General features: G+C 38.3%; 1 protein-coding gene across 1 annotated transcript in view; it reads left to right on the top strand.

Annotated features, from left to right (window-relative positions):
* Positions 1-4,659: 4,659 nt before the first annotated feature.
* The window catches only part of SMC4 (structural maintenance of chromosomes 4), a 53,126-nt gene continuing 41,269 nt past the window's right edge, over positions 4,660-16,516 (top strand). Inside the window, exons 1-4 of the mRNA XM_056849719.1 lie at positions 4,660-4,844; positions 5,916-6,094; positions 6,655-6,846; positions 8,365-8,541. Of these exons, the coding sequence (XP_056705697.1) occupies positions 4,715-4,844; positions 5,916-6,094; positions 6,655-6,846; positions 8,365-8,541 (678 nt within the window). The 5' untranslated portion in view covers positions 4,660-4,714. The remainder of the gene's footprint in view (positions 4,845-5,915; positions 6,095-6,654; positions 6,847-8,364; positions 8,542-16,516) is intronic.

The following is a 16,516-nucleotide window of genomic DNA, read 5'->3' as shown; positions in this document are numbered from 1 at the left end:
CCTAGTTGTGGTTTTTTTGTTCATAAAAGCACACCTGCATCACTGTGGCTACTTGCAAATCTGATACCTATATGTACAACAGTCCAACAACAGTTAGGAATACCAGTGCCTGATTTGTAAGCACAAATAGTATAGATACTTACCACATCCCCTCATTATACTTTCTATCAATAGGAAAACTCTGACAGATTGTAAGCATTGCACATTTATCACGTAATTTCATTTAACACAATACCGAACTCAACAAGCACCATAGCACAGTCTCATTATTATCATCCAGTCCTTTATATTCAGGGCTCTGAAAGCTGCTCTGTGTATGGTAAGACATTTTCCTAAACACACACCCAAGAAATATTTCAGGCTGAAGGAAGACAGTATTCCTTCTCCACAGCACACACGCTTATCCAGCAATAAAGCCCACTTAATTCAATGGGTCTCCATTCCCAACTAATAACGTACTCCTATGCACAGTTACTCCAGTCTAAACCCATAGTAATAAGCAGAATTAGTCTGGAATAACTCTGCACAGGATCACACTGTGTTAAATAAGACTGCTTAATGAAGTTTACATGGTAGAGGCATCCTTGCCTGTTGTTTAATGCCCCCATCCTCTATTGGCTCTGATAAACAGATTGCACAAGGCTGGAGGTTGAGCTGGTCGTGTTCCAAGCACAGCACAAAAGAAATCCATGAGTACATTTCTTTTCCTTTATTGACAGCCCACCTTTCTCACTGAGGCAGAGAGGTCAAGGATGTCACTCTCAAATCTCTTAAAGCCCCACCTCAGCCTCAGTTTCCAGAGATTCAACCTCGCAGCCGCGCACAATTGCAGAAAAGTCACTCTGGTTAAGAAGTGGGAGCCTGTTCCTCTGCTGCATGAAAACAGAAGCCAAGCGGCATCCTTGAAAACTAGGAAAACACTGGAATAAAATTATACTAGTTTTTGAAGTGCCCCTCTTCTTCTGTTTTATTTTGGTTTCCAAATACATTTCCTTTAACCCCAGGCACCCTTCAGCATTAAACAATTGCTCTTCTCCCAGGTGTGTGAGGAACGTAACCTGGGCCATTTATGCATGGGAGATTTTGCCTTGGATTTGCTGCTCTTTAGATGCACATTTTCCCCCATCCGAATTCTCAAAACTCTGCATGGGGTTCTTATTTTTGAGTCCTGAGAACCCAAACAAAACCTCCCATGCATAAATGGTACTGCTGTCTTCTTTTACCACTCTAAGGCGAGCACCTCATCAGAAGGACACACTTCTTACCTTATTTGACTGAAGAAGTGAGCTATGGCTCACGAAAGCTCTCCTTATCTGAAGAAGTGAGCTGTGGCTCCCGAAAGCTCATCCCCTGCCAGAAATTCTGTTAGCCTTTAAGGCGCTACTGGACTCTTGCTCTTTTCTACTGCCAGTGGCAAACTGCCCTGACCTGGATGGCCCAGGCTAGCCTGATCTTGTCAGATCTTGGAAGCTAAGCAGGGTCAGCCCTGGTTAGCATTTGGATGGGAGACCACCAAGGAAGTCCAGGGTTGCTGTGCAGAGGAAGGCACTGGCAAACCACCTCTGTCAGTCTCTTGCCATGAAACCCCCCCCCCCAAAAAAAGGGGTCGCCATAAGTCGGCTGCAACTTGACGGCACTTCACACACACAATGTGGGGGGAGATAGCATGGTATAGCCCATTCTTGTCAGATCTCGGAAGCTAAGCAGGGTCAGCCCTGGTTAGTATTTGGATGGGAGACCACCAAGGAAGGGTTGCGGTGCAGAGGAAGGCACTGGCAAACCACCTCTGTTAGTCTCTTGCCATGAAAACCCCCCAAAAAAGGGGTCGCCATAAGTCGGCTGCGACTTGAAGGCACTTTATGCACACAGTGGCAGACTAATACGGCTACCCTTTCTGCAATTCTTACCTTCTAGAAATGTGAGGTCCTGGACAGAGAGCAGGTATTCCTCCGGCCGGATTCCTGAAGCGGGGGGGGGGGGGTCCGACTATGGGTCAGTTATTCCAGGTGACTCCCCTAACTTGTCCCATAGCAGCCCGCTCACGGCGCTTCACTCCTCCGCTCTGTTGCCAACCGTAAGAGGGAAGCCGTTCGGTCTCTATAGCTACTTCCCGCGAGATTTCCTATTCCTAAACCCAAGCAACCTTCCTCTTCCCCCCCCCCCCCGCCGCGAGGTTTCATTACTCCTTTCCACCTCACAGCCCCTCCAGACACGTGACGCTAGCCCTGACGTCAGGGAGCAGCCCTGTCAAACTTGTCATGCAGAAACACGCACTTTTAACATTTGCCTTCTCTTTTTTTAATGGCCATTCAATTAAAAACAAAAAACACCCCAGTTCCGCGCTTCTGTGACCATTCCCGGGGTTTTTTTTTTAGTCCGTTGCTAGGTAACGCAGCCTGCCCCGCGCGCCTCTCAGCCCGCTCCGCCCTCTCCAACTATGTTTCACACACACACACACACACGCTTTTATAAACGATATTTTGTTCTCGCAATCACTAACGTCACTTTAAAAACAAAAAAACAACGCCGAGGGCACAGGACGTGAAAATAAGTTTCAGCCACCTTTCCGCTAAATAACGGAAAACAAGATGGCGGCGTGGGAGGCTTATTTTTTTTTCCTCCTTTCAAACCTGCGAGAAGCCGGCCCCTTTATTTCCCCCAGCATGCTTCGCGCGTTTCTAACGAATTTCATTTCGAGTTTGGCGTTTGGGCGCCATTTTCGAGTGTAGAAGCCGCCAAGGCTGCAGGCAGGAAGCTGCTTTCCTAGCGCTCTTGCCGCCGCCGCCGCTCCCGAGACTCGCCCGGCCCTCCGCTCCCGCGTACCGGAGCCGCTGGGAAAAGTGTCCTTCGTGGCTGCCTGGTAAGCGGATCCGTGGACTGCCCGAGGAGAGATTTGAGAAGCTTTTCTTCCCTGTGATTAGACCGGTGGAGGAGACTCTTTTCTTCCTTGCCCGTTAGGTTGTGTGGTGGGGAGGATAAATTTATTCGGGTTGCGAGGAGGGGAAAATCCCCACTATTCAATCCGGGTGTGGGGTGGGGGGGGGGAAGCGGCCGTCTTAATTTCAGCTTCAGCTGGCCGCCTTTCCTTCTTCCCCTCTTCTTTCCTCTGAGGGCGTTGAGGCTGTGTTGGCTGGCGATTTCCGTTGCAAGCGATAAAATACCCAAGTCAGCGCCAACTCATTTTGATCTTTGCGCAGTTCTTTGGTTTGGGGGCAGGCTGTCAGGATCGGTGATTTAATTTTCTCTTCTCTCCCCCCCCCTAAAAATAAGTGTCATGACCTTAGTTCATAGCTATTTCAGCGGTGAACTGCTACTTTCAAAAATATAATGTCTGCTGGGTTTTTTCCCCTCTGGCAGTTAAGTCAGGCGAAAGTCGGGGAGTGGGGGGTTCCAATACTTTTTTTTGTGGTGGGGGGACTTGTGCACTTAATTCCCAACACAGGCTTGATTTCGCGACCCTGACCCGATGAGTGATATTTGGCAGTAGGTCTGTAAGTGCTTTTGGCAAAAGATCGCTGATTTGACCCCCGTCACTGGACTTCAACTATGAAAAGGGTGAGGGGAAGGGGGTGGGGTGATAGATTTATAGTCGTTAAGTAAAAAGTCTGCTTCATTTATGAGAGAGCTTAATTTCCCCCCCCCACCCCCGTAATAATTCTGAGATAATATGCTCAAGAGCAAAACAATTGTGGCTTTTTTAAGCCTACCTGCTTTTGATTTTTTAAAAGCAAACTTTGGTCCTCTCCTTTGGATTCCTTTGGACTCTGAAGGCTGTAAACATCAATGAAACAATCATTCCAATAACTTTGTAACTGTACCACTGGCTTTAAAGAAGTACTGTTAATAAGTCTTCTCTGTTACCAATATGCGAGAGACTAATACAAAACATTCAGCTTACTGGATGTTGTGTCAGACTTTTTTTTTTTTAATCTGATGTCAATCATTCGGCAAGATTTTTGTAACAGTAATTTTTAAAATCTTAATCAGTTGGAAGTTAGTTAACATCTTCAAGATCTGCTCATTAGCTGCTCAGATATGAATTTAGATTCTAGCCCCTTATTGATAGTGTGCTTTTCATAATTTTTGCTTAGTATTCTTTTCATGTACCAAGTTGTGGGACTTCATGCTGAATTATTTTCTGACCAAGCATTAATTTTTAAAACTATGTCCCTTCAGTTGGTTACAGCTGCCTTACAGAATTAAAATAGTGGGCCAGCAGACTGGTAAGAACTTTTTTAAAAAGTATTTGGACTGTTTCAGGATCTTAAGCATAAATGGAATTACTTTTGAAAATTAAAATGAAACACTAAATATTATACCTTATGTGTTTCAACATTTCCATATTTAGTTTGCACCTGACACTCGTTTTAAGTTGAACTCTAGGTTTTTCCCGTTCTAAACACTCCCAGTTAATTATTGAGGTACTTATTTATTGAGGTACTTATTTTTGTTAGTTCTCAATAAGGTAGGACAAGAAAAATAGAGGTATCCCTTTTTAACTTACAAACCCGTGTGGGATAGCGTTTAGTGCATATCTGTCATGATAGTTTGCCAGATTACAAAGTTCATCTGAATTTTGCCTTAATATTAGACCCTGGGCATACAGCAGTATGCCCAGTATTCAGGTCATGGGGTTTTTCTTGTTTGTGTTAGCAGAGAAGGTACAGTTCTTATGTAGTTTGGTTTTTTGGAATTGGAACAGCCATCAGAAATCATGCCAAGGAAAAGAACTAAAATATCTACGGCAGCCCATCACGGAGGCAATGAGTCCTTGGAGGAGTCCTCCAATGATGGAGCAGCTGAAAAAGAAGCCAGAGTACACATCACAGAAGTACTCCAGCAAGGTCAGTCTCTTATCATCCTGATATACTTGGCTTAAAAACTTGGCTGCAAAAGTGCTCAACTTAAAGTTAAGGCAGCCTGGTTTTACTCTGTGAAGGTTTCTTATGAGTTGTAAATGCTGTGTGAAAATGATTTCTAAGTCAGCGTCTTCATTTCAGACCAAGGCAAGGCAATTTTTGCCTGTTTACTCTGCAAAGGTTGACGTGTTGATTATAAATGTTTTTTGTGTGAAAATGGCGGCAAAGGCAGTGTCTTTATTTCAAACCAGGCCAATGTTACTTATTTCTGGTGTTCAGTCCATACGTCTTACATTATGCCAGAACAGCAACCAATGATTTAAACAGATATAATTTTGAGGTGGTGTGAGAGTAGCTACTTGCGGTTTATGTGTTTTTTGGCAATTCCTGCTTATATCTTAAGCATGTTTGAGCTGTACATTTTGTACTGAAAAATGTCTGCATAAAGTAGACAAAAAGAAGCACGATACACTTGTCAAGAAGAAATGTTGATTTTTATTGGTGAGAGGATTAATTTCTGGAAAATGATAAAAGACATTCAAAGAATGTGGTCTCAAGGAGTTAAAAAGAAAAAAAACTGTTCTGACTCTAGTTGAAATTTAAGTGGCTAGCCTTTTTTTGGTGACAAACTTCCTGTCTTTGAGGAATAGTGCTGCTGCTGTCATTAGAGCTTGCAGGGCATTGTGCAGCAATCCCCAGGCCACCTCCTAACAGTGTACGTAAGTTCTGAGCATGCCTGAGAAAGCAAGATCGTTGGAAGGCTTGCCTGTTTTCTTGGATTTATGTTGGTAGAGTCTATTTGAGCAGTGTATCATTTTGAAAAGCGTTGGGCTGGATTTAGAGTACAGCTCATTAATGGTCGACAGTCCACTACTAAATAGAAGATGTATATTTTAGACTTGTTTCAGGGTGATTCAGCTTATGGGTAGAAATGTATTTGTTCTTGTATAGCAATGCTTGTATAAGAAAAGATTCTTGTTTTTGATCATAAACTAGACACTTAAGATTGTTGTGGTCATTAAGTGAGTGATTCTGTTTGTGTTTGGATATCTCTAGCAGTGTCAGACGAAGTAGCTGACAAACGAAGTTTAGAAGAGATTTTGAGTAGCATCTCTCCTCCCCCACCTCCGGCAATGACCAATGAAGCTGGAGCTCCTCGTCTCATGATAACTCACATTGTAAACCAGAACTTCAAATCTTATGCTGGGGAGCAAATTCTAGGACCATTTCATAAGGTATCTTTGCATTTTAACTGACTTCTAAGTTGAGGTAAGGCTCTGCTGATTTTGCTGCTTAAAGTAAGTGAAAGCAATATATTGTGAACTGACGGGGGGTGTAAAATGAAATGAGTTAGGATTACTATTGTGTGTAGTTTCCTTTTCAAGATCTTGCTTTCTGTGGAGTTCATGCAGCTTGGATAAAATCTTTTTCTGTTCTGTATTTGATCAGCTCAGTAATAATTGATGACTAAATTACATAATATAAGAAGCTCACATGATTTGAAACATTTTGATGCTTGTGATGCTAACTATAAACATATCTCTGTAAAATTTTAGATACATTTTATTTTGTGTAGTTCACAGGATAACACTTTAGAAATTTGAGCTAACTGTATGTGTCTTTGAATAGCTTGTACTTTTACCCTTGGCTATAAAAACTAAGCTTTCCAGTAGTTCACAGTTTCCTGCACTAGGTGTAACAGTATTTTAAACTGTCTACAGAGCAATGAAGCATAATTGCTTGTAACTGTTAAACTTGAGTGATTTCTTTTTTTTCTTTTTTTTTTGTCATGTAGCGTTTTTCATGCATTATTGGACCAAATGGCAGTGGAAAGTCTAATGTGATTGATTCCATGCTCTTTGTGTTTGGTTATCGGGCACAAAAAATAAGATCCAAAAAGCTTTCAGTACTGATTCACAATTCTGATGAGCATAAAGATATTCAGAGTTGCACTGTAGAAGTTCATTTTCAAAAGATCATTGACAAGGTATGTTTCATTTTATTAAAGTTGGGGAGGCTTCAACAGCTTTGATGTCCTATGAATTGTCACATTTTATGTACCTGATTGATTTCTGGTAAATATAAAATGGGGAAAATATTGAGCATTTTTAGGTTTTTTATTTCCAAATATTGACAACTGAAAGGAATATGATATCTTTTGACTTGACTTTCAACTTGACCCCTGTAAAACATGGGGGGAGTGTCTGTCAAAATATATTCGAGCAAGATATGAATAAGGATTTCAGGATTAATGTTGAAATAAAGAGGTTTTCTGGGATTCAGGCTAACTAGAGGGGTATATGTGTGGATGTAAACTACAAAACTGCTGTGGAGGTCCTTTTAAAATAATCCTTCCAATGGCGAAATACATTAGTTTAATTTTTAAAATATTTTGGTATGGTTTTAATATAAATTACAAACAAAGACACTACATCACATTTAGAGTTACATGATTTACAAGCCTTGTTGTTCTACTTGAAACATTCAGGTCCATTTACCTTTTATTTTCTGGTAAGACTGCTTTGGTAAAGTATTAATGAAGTAGAGGGTGGGCTCAAATGTCCTGGGCTAAATAAAATAATCATAAGTAAATCATTTTGGAATGAACAGTTCAAAGTTTGGATAAAAATATTTTAACTTTATAATTTGGGGGAAAGGAGGAATTCTATGGACACAACTAAGATAGTTGTTAGATGTGTACTCTGTTACTAATGTAGGGGGTGTCTTCTGAGTGAAAAAAAGTTGTAGTAAAATTGTAGTGATTTTTAAAAAAAATAACACATCAGTGTAAATCTAAAATATAAATACATTTCTGTAAAATGAGCCAGGTTAAATCATACTTAGTTTTTTAACTTTTAAAAATATTAAATTGTTTAAAGTTGACTTTGGTAGGACATTAATAATTGCAACAAATTAAACTCTTCCATTAGGCTTTGAATCAATCACTTTTGTTAAAAAGTTTAGATTTTGCAGAAAAAATATTATTTTATTTTTGTGGAAGAGAGAAAAATCTACTGTTCAGCTTGGCCAAAAGCTGCTTAAGTCCAGGCTTAGTAGTTACATATTTAAACTGAGTAGTTTTCCAGTTAACTATATAAGATCCTACTTATTGAACTTCTTAAAATACTTAAAACATAAACATTCAAGTTATGGGTTTCGTGTTAGGAAAAGACTACGGTTGCAATTAAATGCATATTTGCTAGGGACTCCATTGAACTCCAGTGGGTTTATTTCCAAGTCAACATACATATGATGGGACTGCAGGTTAAGCAATTCTATTCTCCCACGAAGTTTAGACAATCTGGGGAGTGGCTCTGTGTTGACAGTATATGACAACAAAAATACTGGCATTATTAATAAGGTGCATATGCTATAAAGCTTGCTATAGGTTTCAGCAGAAGTACAAACTAGGGTGTAATAGCATTTGTGAGGCTAAAACTAGTTCACTTGAAAACTGGGGAGCTCTGGCTTAATATTTTTCTGGTTTTGTTTTCCTTCAAAACAGGAAGGGGATGATTATGAAGTCATTCCCAACAGCAATTTCTGTGTCTCCAGAACCGCCTACAAAGATAATTCTTCAGCTTACCATATAAGTGGGAAGAAAGCAACATTTAAAGATGTTGGAATTCTGCTTCGAAGTCATGGGATTGATCTAGACCATAACAGGTTCTTAATTTTACAGGTAATCCTTTGAATTTTGATTGGTTTTATTACTAAATACGATTTTTCTTCTTAAATTTGTCCAGGTATTATGGTGAGTCTTGTGCTTGAAAGCCTTAAGGTACCCTAGCAGCACATCATGAATTGTATGTCATAGTAAATATGCAAGTCATTATTTGCTGCTTTAGAATTTTAAGGAAGAGAGTCTCACTTGAAGTTTTTAGTATGGTGGCTAGTTCTGTATTGTGGATAGGCAAGTAAGGAGAACAATTGTTATACTTGTTCCGCCCTAGCAGCACGTAAATATTGGTGCAGTAAACATAATCTTAACACCAATATTATTGTGCTGCTTAAGCGTGGCAGGGATTAAGCAACACTGTTACTTTTCTGTTATATATGGTGGTAATGTGTGTACATTTAAAGTACAGAATTAAGTAAATGATTGTAATAAATGTTGCCTTGCTCTTTTGACATGTTATCTTGCTTTAGAAATATGAATAGATCTGGCATTAACCACTAAATGTACAATTAAGGCAACAAATTGCCATGTTGTATTGTAAAACTTTACACTTTGTGTAATGTATTTTCACAGCTGCAGAAGTCAGGGACTAAAATTATAAGACATTTTCAACAACAAGTTTTCATAGTTCATACTGATTAAAGAAAGTTTCATATGTGACACAATTTCCTTTCCTGCACAAATCGTAATTTGATCTATATACTGATATTAATTTTGTTTCATGATAATGACCGAAACACCACATTAAACGTATACCAAAGAATCATGTGGGGGGGAAATGTTTTTTGAAATTAGGGATTATATTCAGTTAAATCTGTTTTAACAAACTGTAAAATAGCCTTTACTTTAAACCATGCATGGTTACTATTCAGAGATGATGCTTCTGAAATCATTTTAAAACAAGTCCAGTGATTGGCTTTCCTTGTAATGCTGGAATTTATTTATGTTAAAACCTGTAGGGTGTTATACAGTCACAAGAGAACTTTTAGGAGTTGATAATACTAAAGAGATAGGTTGTGAGCAACACATATCAACCCCAAAAGCTATGCCTGAAATGTAGGGAGGGTTTGGGAATGCCCTCTGATAAAATACTAGGTGCTGTAGAAAGAGGGCAAGGAATCCTGCTGCATATGCCAGACTACTTGCGCAGACATAAGGTGCCCTTTGAATTGGGGCGATTGGCTCTGGCCTGTAAGCACTGTTATTTAGAATCATGTATTTAAATGGAATGGGCTTGTACATAGTCAAATACTGCAAGTTACCTAGGCTTTCTTTTGTTGAAGATGCCTCCCATTCTTTACCAATTGAAAGCAAGGTATCAGGTTTCTTTAATTCATTAGACTTCTGGAAGTAACAGTATTAAGCAAATGGGAAGTACCTTAATACATAGACACTAATATTTGCAATGTTTGCATGACACTTACTCAGGGCTCATTATTTTTTAAAAATGCATTTCACTTAATTGGTCATTTATTTATTCAAATAATGGTAATGGGTGGCGATATTATTTCCAGTAATAAGTGAAAGAGTGATGTGGGCACTTCTAAAAATCTTCAGAATATAGCGAACAGGTGATACCAATAGATTTTAAGAGATGAATAATGATAACAAGCTACTTCATACCTGATTGGATACATATCAATTTTCACAATCAGAAAAAGGGTATAAAGTATACTGCAAAGGGCTCAATTGAAAATGCCCCAAGTTAAATAATGTGTAGTTCTCTTGGGAATAGTGCCAAACTTTATGCAGAACTGCAATATAATCTTTAAGCCACCAGCCCTACCCCTAACTAGCCTATACCTGTGGCATCACAAAATGGGCATGGCAAGCCACATCCCTAGAAGGAATTGTATTTTTCTTGGGCAAGTAGCTAACTGAAATGTTGCTTATATTTGGTTTGGTAACTCAGATAATATCACTGCTATTTTCAACCTTGCTATTCTCTATTGTTCTAAAGTAGGTTTTGCTACTCAAAAGTTTTAAAATGTGTAGCTAAATGCAAGATTGATTAATTCTCTATGAAACTTGCTTTATGGTGTCGTTAGTATACTGGAAGGCAGGTGGATTGATTTAATCAAAGCAATTTAAATCACAAAACCATTTTAAACCAGGCTTCTGACTTGTACTTCAGATGCTTCCTAAGCAAATGCTTCATACTAACTGCTTTACATAAATGTTAAAAATAAGTTTGTCCAATTAAGTAGTGATTTTATACTACTAAGAAGGGTGAAATGATATTTTTTATAAAAAAACAAACCCTCCAGTAATAAATATATTTTTAAAGAGACATGATACACTGTTTGTGAACAAAGAATAAGTTATTAAGTAAGTTTCTAGGCTGTATTAGTGTTGTAGCTAGAATGTAATGACAGAATCAAAATTACTTTGACTGTATTTTATTTATTGAAAAAACGTGGATTTCGGTGCATATGTGTTTTTGAACAGCTGCAACAAAACTGAGCAAGACCATTTACTTTCAGACTAAATGCCCAAAGTTCACTGGTATCTTATGGCAAGTACTCTTGTCTATTAGAATGCTGCTGCAGAGGGTTCCCTGACCTTTGAGACAGTTATGTGGGAGATGTAGTAGGAAAATATTTCTCAGATGTGGCCTACTGGATGCACAACATTTTAGATTATTTTAGGCCTACAAAGGGTACATGATTGTTCTGTAGAATATCCTGCTGAGACACAAGTTGGCGTCTCTGGAAACCTGCAACTGATTCCTCAAATTCGTTATGACTTGCTAGTCGTTGGGCACCCAACATCAAGGCCAATAAATGTTGACTGGAATCCAAAGAGGAACAGATGGAAAAAGCTTCTGCTTGTGGATGGAAGGGTTGCCAGCCTCACTTTCCAGCTGCAGCCCTATGTATGGCTAGTCTGAATCTCATGCTGGAGTATCCCCCTCCGTCTTCAGGGGTTGGGGGTGGGGATTATTATGGGAGGATAAACCAGAAAAAAGCACCTCCCTTTATATGGAGTTGTTGAATACCAGCCAAAGTACATGAGCTATTATTTATAACATATTTAGAGTATATTAACAGCATTTTGAGTTAGTTTTTCTCCATGGTTCCCTTATTATATAGAAAAGCTGCATTCGATGCAATATATTGTGTTGTGTGTGTTAGTAATGGATTCATTTTCAAGAAATTATAATTGCGTGCTTTGCTATAATATGTTTGTATTTTGAATTCATTTACTAGGCTAGTTTTTTAAAAAATCATTTCATAGTTATTGAAATTTTTAATGTTTTTCAAATATAATTTTATGATCCCTGCTTGGGGAAAAAAATTAAACCAGCAGTTTTAAATTCTTGTTAAACTAAACTTTATAGATGTCACAAATAATGCTAAATTGTTGGAAATCAGTTTGTGTTCTTGAAAAATTCTATACTTAAGCATTTGAAAACACATTTAATTTGTGTGTTTTAAATGTAAAAGTAATTTTAAAAAGTTTTTGTATGATCCTTCCAAACTGAGCATTTCTCATGCCAACACTTTTCAGGTTAGGAGAGCTAAGCATGCTGTCAATCTTCTCCCATTCATATAAATAGAACTTAAAGTGCTTAAATTGTATTCATATTTCTGAACATCACTATACATCTCATATAAATTTAGCTCCTATATACTCTTCCTACAATACCTTTAGGTCACACTTTTAATCTAGTGAAGTGTTTAAATATAATATTAATCACGCTTTAAATTCAAAGAAGTTTTTAAAAATGTAAAATTGACTAACAGAACAGACTTAGAACATGTTGGGGCTTTTTGCGGGGGGAAATTGAATTATGGTAAAGGTGAAGGATGTGAGTGTGGCTTAATCTTATTATGTTCAAAGTCTGCATGTTTGCAGTATAATTAAACACGGAAATTATTTGTAGAATTTGTAAATTATGGACTTGCCTTTTCACATAATATATAGATTTTTTTCTGAGGAGCCCCAAGTTTTGAAGTACTAATCTGCTACAGTCAAACAGTAGTAAAATTACTTTTAAGTAGTTTGTTAGATACAATTAGTGTGGCATTCCTAAATATTATTTAATAAAAAGTTATTCCTGTGGAGTGTTAGCGCTCTTTTAATCTGATGAGATTATAACACTTTTGATAGATTTGCCAGATTACTAACTATATTAGCATGTTGTAATACTTTGATGTTGATTCCTCTTCAAAATTGCTTTAAAGGCCTAAGAGAAATCTGACTTGTTCAGAATATTGTGGGTTGGTAAATTAAAACAACATCTAGCCCCATTAAATTTCTTGAATTCAATAGAAGAGTTATGCCCAACTTTAAAGTATCTCCTTCACGTTATCTCCAGTGTTTCTACACCTTCAGTAGTATAATAAAAAATAACTAGTGGATTTGTATAACTTGTATTACATAAAACCTAATGATATGCATATAAAACTGCATTTCTTAATATTTCTGTCTGACTTTCTAGGTGTGCATAATCCTTGCACCTCCAAAATAATAGAATTAAGTTAGTCTGATTCTGTAGGAATTGTTCTGCTTATGCATGGTTTACCCTGAACCCAAATGTTACAGAATAATACGGCTAAATTATACACAGTCCACAAATATTTCCAAATAAAATTATTAAAATCCTACTAAAATAGAAATACCCTTTATATAAGATAAACACATATGAAATATAGGCCTTAATTTTACTAATTTTAGATGTCTTGCATTACAGTTATACATGCAGTAATACAAAAAGATTGGTTGCCTTGGTGGCTGAAACTGGCACATAACAGTCAAAAGACTAGTGAAAAAGGATATGCCACACTTAATGTAAAACTATAAATGAGTCTAAAATGAAAATGCCCTATTTGGAGAATCTGTAGCTGAATAGATTGATATGTTTCACACCTGCCCACAAAAGGGGATTGATTTTAAAATAGTTATCTCATTTGTACTTCGTATATTTGTGAAAAAGAAAATACAGTTTGTTTCATATAGTCATTAGAAATGTTTTGCAACTAAACGGAGCCCTCTACTGTATTGCAGCAACTGTCTTGATAAAAAATGGTACACGGTACAGTGCTTTATTTAACAGGTAATCTAGTGTGTCTCTCAGAAGAAAATAGTTCTTTAAAATTTCAAACCAGCTGGCAGGCTGCAAATTCAGTTCGGGCACTGGGGAAACTGGTGTTTAATCCTCCCTCATACAGTTGCCAGATCTAAATTACCTTTCCCTTAAAAAATGTTTCTTGCCCCTACAAATCTTGCCCCTACAAAATATGCACTAGCCATGTGCATCCTCCAACTGCTTTTTTTTTTTTAGGGACACCTGTGATCAGGAATTCCTACACTTTGTCTGGTTCAGTCAATTAAAGTATGTTAGGATGGTAAATAAAATCACAAATTACATTTTTTTATTATCTAGCCTAGGGGTGTTGAACTCATTTGTTAGGAGGGCTGGATATAACATAAATGTAACCTGGCTGGGCCATGCGTAATAAATAAATAAATACCATAAAAATGTAATGCCAGATCCTGGAGATACAAGCTTTGTAAAAGACACAGGCAAAGTCAGTTAATGATATTTTTTACTTAAAACACAAACAAGTTTAGAACAATAACATTCGTACAGTATTTTATTTTATTTAAGTCTTATTGTTTTAGGTATGCTTGTATTTTAAGAAAATAATAATGTCATTAATTGACTTTGCATGTGTCTTCTATAAAGTTTGTATCTCTAGTCCCTGGCATTAATTTTATTTTAAATTTTAAAGAGGGGGGTGGATGCCTTGGCTGGCAAGCCTGGAGCTCTCTCCCAGTACAGAAAGTCAGGGAGAAAAAGAGAGAGAAGAAAGAGGGAGAAAGAGTGAAACAGAGAAAAGGAGGGGGAGAGAGAGAAAAAGAAGAAGAGGGAGGAGAGAGAGAGCAAGAAGGAAAAAGAGGGAGAGAAAAAGAGAATGAAAGAGGGAAAGACAAAGAGGGTCAGGGGAAGGCCCTGCAAACCCAGAATGGAATGGGGGAAGGCCGCTGGCTGAGCTTGTGGGAACTTGCAAGCCCAGAAAGGAACAGGGGAAGGTTGCTGGCTGGGTTCGCAGGGCCGCAGTGGCCCTGGGAAGCCCAGAAAAGAAGGGGGGCTAGCTGCCTCAGCTCTTCAGGCTGGAGAAAAGCCCTCCGCGGGCTGATTGTGGCCCGTGAGCCGCATGTTTAACACCCCAATCTAGCCTCTGTTTTGATCACTGCTGAAGTACTTGGAATTTTCTAAAAGCAAAAAATGGTGATGCTGAGTTGAAGACTTCCCAAGACAGAATATACATTTTGGTTGATAGGTAGGTGTGGACATCTGATGTGAGAAGTGAGGTATTTGCGAAGTTGAGGTAGTTCGCGCATACCCAACAGGAGTTTTTTTAAAATCTCCTAGACAGAATAATCTACTCAGCCAGGTAAGATACAGGATGCCACCTCGTGGTCTCCAATGTATGTGGTGATATGTCAATAGCATGCCCATTTTATCCATACCATAATATAGTTCATGATCTAATGTATTTTGTTTGACCTTAAACGGCAAAAGCTTTTTCATATGGTTCGTTCTTTACATAGAAAAGAAGTTCTTTACTCACAGAGCATTCCTGATCTTTAAGAGCGAAAGACCTTAGGAGGCCAGGAAGGCGCTCTGCCGGCATTGGGGCCTTCCATGCCGGTGTCCGGGCTACTTATGCTGGCGTTAGTGGCCACAGCGCTGGCGTGGAGGCCTGGATGCCGTGGCGGCAGCGCCGCCCCGGAACACTGGCGGGGCATTCCCAGGCCATTTTGGGGGGAGGAGCTGCCATTAGGCAGCCTCCTGTCCCCTTTCAGCCCCAGACACTGGCGCCGAGAATGGCATTGCTGTGCCTACTTTTTAAATGTTTTCACTGGGGAGGGGGTACTGCTTAGGAGGCACCATGGTGGCACCTCCTCCCTGCTGTCCCCGCATGCCTCCAGCTCAGGAATGGGCTGTCAGTGTGTTTAATAGCTAAAAGATAACTTTAAAGAAATTGTAAGTATAGATTTTTGCATGTTTGTATTAAGTATAGCTATTTTAAAATAGGCCAATTTTAATAAGAAAATAATTGTATAATGCAGTCTTTAAATTTAGATGTCACATTTCCTTTCACTTTTTAAAATTGCTTTTTTTCTGTCCAAATATATATAGTTTGAAATTGATAGTCTCCTGTTTTCATTCACGAGTGGATGCCTATTGTTGCTATTTTGAAGTTATCTGAAAAGGCTGAAATATAGCTATACAAGGGATGGATTGATCTGCACTACTCGAATACAAAAAAATCTTAGAATTTTACTAACCTTTGGACAGCCTAAAATTATGCGTCTAGCTTGCACTTCATTGACACTCTTTAGTCCCTAGTCAGTAGCTGAACATTATGTAGCTGAACTGAGATCTCAAATTACATAATCAGTCATCATGTAATGAACCAATTCTAATATTCCATTAGACTGAAGTTCAGTAATGCGAATTTGCAAATTGAAAAAAAAATTCTAGTTTTGCTTTTTGTCTGATGTGGGGTTAGAACTGGTTTATTAATCTTACCAGTTTATTGTAGCATAAACTTTCCTGGGTAAGCTATATGTATGGGTGAAGTAAATTCTGACTTACAAAAGACTATGTAACAATTATTTTTAAGGTACCCTTACTGTGTTTGCTACAGCAGACTAACATGGCTGCTCCTCCAAAATTGATGAACTGTTACTACTATGTAAAAAGTGTGCACATAATCCGTAGCCTGGCCAGTCATGATGAAGATTTTCATACCTTCAGTCATTTAATAATTTACTCTTGCTGTCATTGTTATTAAGACACATGGTTTGGCCAGACTTCATTTGGGTTATTTTTAAGACCTTATAAAATACATAGTATCTTTCTTTTAAAATTTGCTTCTATTAAAATCTTATTAACCCTGAGCCTTGATGTTTGCTTGTATGCACTGGAAGCATAGACTAAATACGCTTGTGAAAATTCCCA

The sequence above is a fragment of the Euleptes europaea genome, chromosome 5, assembly GCF_029931775.1.
Source record: "Euleptes europaea isolate rEulEur1 chromosome 5, rEulEur1.hap1, whole genome shotgun sequence".
In the NCBI taxonomy this organism is placed as follows: domain Eukaryota; kingdom Metazoa; phylum Chordata; class Lepidosauria; order Squamata; family Sphaerodactylidae; genus Euleptes; species Euleptes europaea.
Note: the sequence above shows the minus strand (reverse complement) of the source record. Positions and strands in the feature narration are given on the sequence as shown.